This window comes from Orycteropus afer, unplaced genomic scaffold, assembly GCF_000298275.1.
Source record: "Orycteropus afer afer isolate SDZICR_OR568_19922 unplaced genomic scaffold, OryAfe1.0 scaffold00388, whole genome shotgun sequence".
Classification (NCBI taxonomy): Eukaryota; Metazoa; Chordata; class Mammalia; order Tubulidentata; family Orycteropodidae; genus Orycteropus; species Orycteropus afer.
In genome coordinates, this window is record NW_006921975.1 from 1,093,890 (window position 1) to 1,096,426 (window position 2,537).

General features: G+C 37.5%; 1 protein-coding gene across 1 annotated transcript in view; it reads right to left on the reverse strand.

Moving 5' to 3' along the window:
- GRIA3 (glutamate ionotropic receptor AMPA type subunit 3) overlaps positions 1-2,537 on the reverse strand; it is a 359,162-nt gene that overhangs the window by 181,170 nt on the left and 175,455 nt on the right. Inside the window, exon 4 of the mRNA XM_007953365.2 lies at positions 583-770. Within this exon, the coding sequence (XP_007951556.1) occupies positions 583-770 (188 nt within the window). The remainder of the gene's footprint in view (positions 1-582; positions 771-2,537) is intronic.

The following is a 2,537-nucleotide window of genomic DNA, read 5'->3' on the forward strand; positions in this document are numbered from 1 at the left end:
AATGACATGAGACAAAGTATATGTGAACTGCTGTATGGAAAGTGAATTTGCTCTGTAAATCCTCACCCAAATCACAATAAAAAATATATATTTGGCCTTATAGTACACACACACTCACACACACACACTCATTGTCTCTCTCTTCTTCTTTGGAAGGGTGTTGGGGTAGTGAGTATCCAGTAACTAGGTCTTTAAACAAAAATCCTACCTTCTTCCCTCATCCTTTGCCCATTCCCTGCTAGGAGGAAGACATGGAGAAAGGAAGGAAATTGATTTGAAATAGTCAACTGTTTATGAAACAGAGCTGTGGAGGGGTGTGCTTATCTAATAATAATAATAATAGGTAGTATTATATCACAGAGACTTCCAGATTAGTCATAGTATGCAATTTTCAACAGTTTAGATTTGTTTTTTCTTTTTTTTTTTCTGCAGCCACTGGGGAGGAATAAAGAATTACAGAGACTATCAAGAACTGTTGGCATGTTTAGTTTGTTGGCTACTTAATTTATTAGCAGATATGGGAACTGCCTCAGGTCGATGATTTAACACGTTGGCTGGATATGGAATAAATCTCAAATGTACCTGTTCCAAAATCGTGTTAATCCTTTCAACTTCGCAGTCAATCAAGTATCGCTTTTCCTGCCTCCTGTCCATTTCTTCAATGATGCGCCTGAATTCTTGAACGTCTTTTATGTTTCCCACGGACCTTGCTGTCACTTGCCAGTTGTTTTGCACTGCTGCTTCCATAATTGCTTGGAGGATGGAAAATCCTGAAGAAAAGAAAGACAGTTATAATGATTTTTTTTCTTTTTGAAAAACTTTCTGTAGGTATTAAAAGTTCAGCTGAGTTTTTATTCACCATACATTGGGTCCCTTTGAACCTTATCCATTATGGAGAGCAATCTTATCTATAACCTCAGCCTTGAGCCTTCCAGACAATTGGTACCTGTAGTTTTAAAGGAAAGAAGATTCTCCAACTTATAGGCACCAGGCTAAGTGTTTATCAAGCCTCTACCTAAACAATCAAAGCTGCATTACAGTACCTAATTGTTTTGATCGACATGCACCATCAAAATATCTAAAGAATGAATACCAGGAGGTTCTTCCTTATATCTAGCCATAATCTTCTCTGTTGCAGTTGAAGTTCTTTTCTTCCATCTTCCACATAAACATTCTTCAGAATTAGGTATAATTTTAGTAGATATAGGAACTCATTGTAATATGGCTGATCCTTGCATGGATATGAATATCCAACAAGGTAAATTACATCTCCTACATAGCTCTGAGAAAACCTGACAAAAACAGTCCTTAAAAAAATATATCATGCTTGTCTCTTGATCCCTTCTAACTATTAACACCCTGGATCTGTGCTGAATGGGAGGGAAAAGACCTGATGCTTGGAGTTTTGGACAACCTTTTGGGAGTCAAGGGATGAAAAATTGGGAAGAATAGATAATCTGAGAGTATGGCTCACAAGAATAGCACAGGGGTTTTCTATTTACTGATCTTTTAGAATATCCAAGTCACTAATATGATAAGGATCCCTGATGATGCAGTGATTAAAGTTGATATGAATTCTTAATTTCATCAAGTATAAAACAAACAAACAAACAAAAAAACCCAAATCTGTTATCATTAAGTCAATTCCAACTCATGGCAACTCCATGACAGAATCCTTACTTCTGTGATGTTAATGAGGCAGGATTAGAGACATTTATGTTCATGAGGCAGTATGCAATCTACAGGATTAGGTTGTATCTTGAGTCAATCTCTTTGAGATATAAAAGGGATTAAACAAGCGAGCAGAGAGAAGGACCTCAGTACCACCAAGAAAGAAGAGCCAGAAGCAGAGTTCATCCTTTGGACAAGGGTCTCTGTGCTGAGAACATCCTAGACCTAGTGGAAGATTGCTGTCAAGATACATGAGGATTTCCAAGGAATGTCAGGCCCACAGGTGTTGAAAAAAGATAAGGACCTTTCTCCTAAGCTGTGAGTCAATACATAGAAAAAGCTTTCCCCTATAGCTGGTGCCCTGGATTTGGACTTTTAGCCTTCTAAAGTGGGAGAGAATGAATTTCTGCTTGTTAAAGCCATCTACTTGTGGTATTTATGTGATAGCAACACTAGATAACAAAGATATTGGGAACGACCAATTGAAAAGAAATGGTGTCACGTTCATTGTCAAAAAGAACATTTCAAGATCTATCCTGAAGTACAACACTGTTAATAATAGGATAATATCCATATGTCTACAAAGAAGACCAGCTAATATGACTATTATTCAAATTTGCAAACCAACCGCAATCAAGGAGTCTGTTGTTCGGACAGAACAAGGGGACACCGCATGGTTTAAAATCAAGAAGGTAGTGCATCAGGGTTGTATCATTTCCCCATACTTATTCAATCTGTATGCTGAGTAAATAATCTGCTGGACTATATGAAGAAGAATGTGGCATCAAGATTGGAGGAAGAAACATTAATAACCTGCGATACACTAACAACACAACTTTGCTTGCCAAAAGTGAGGCTGACTTGAG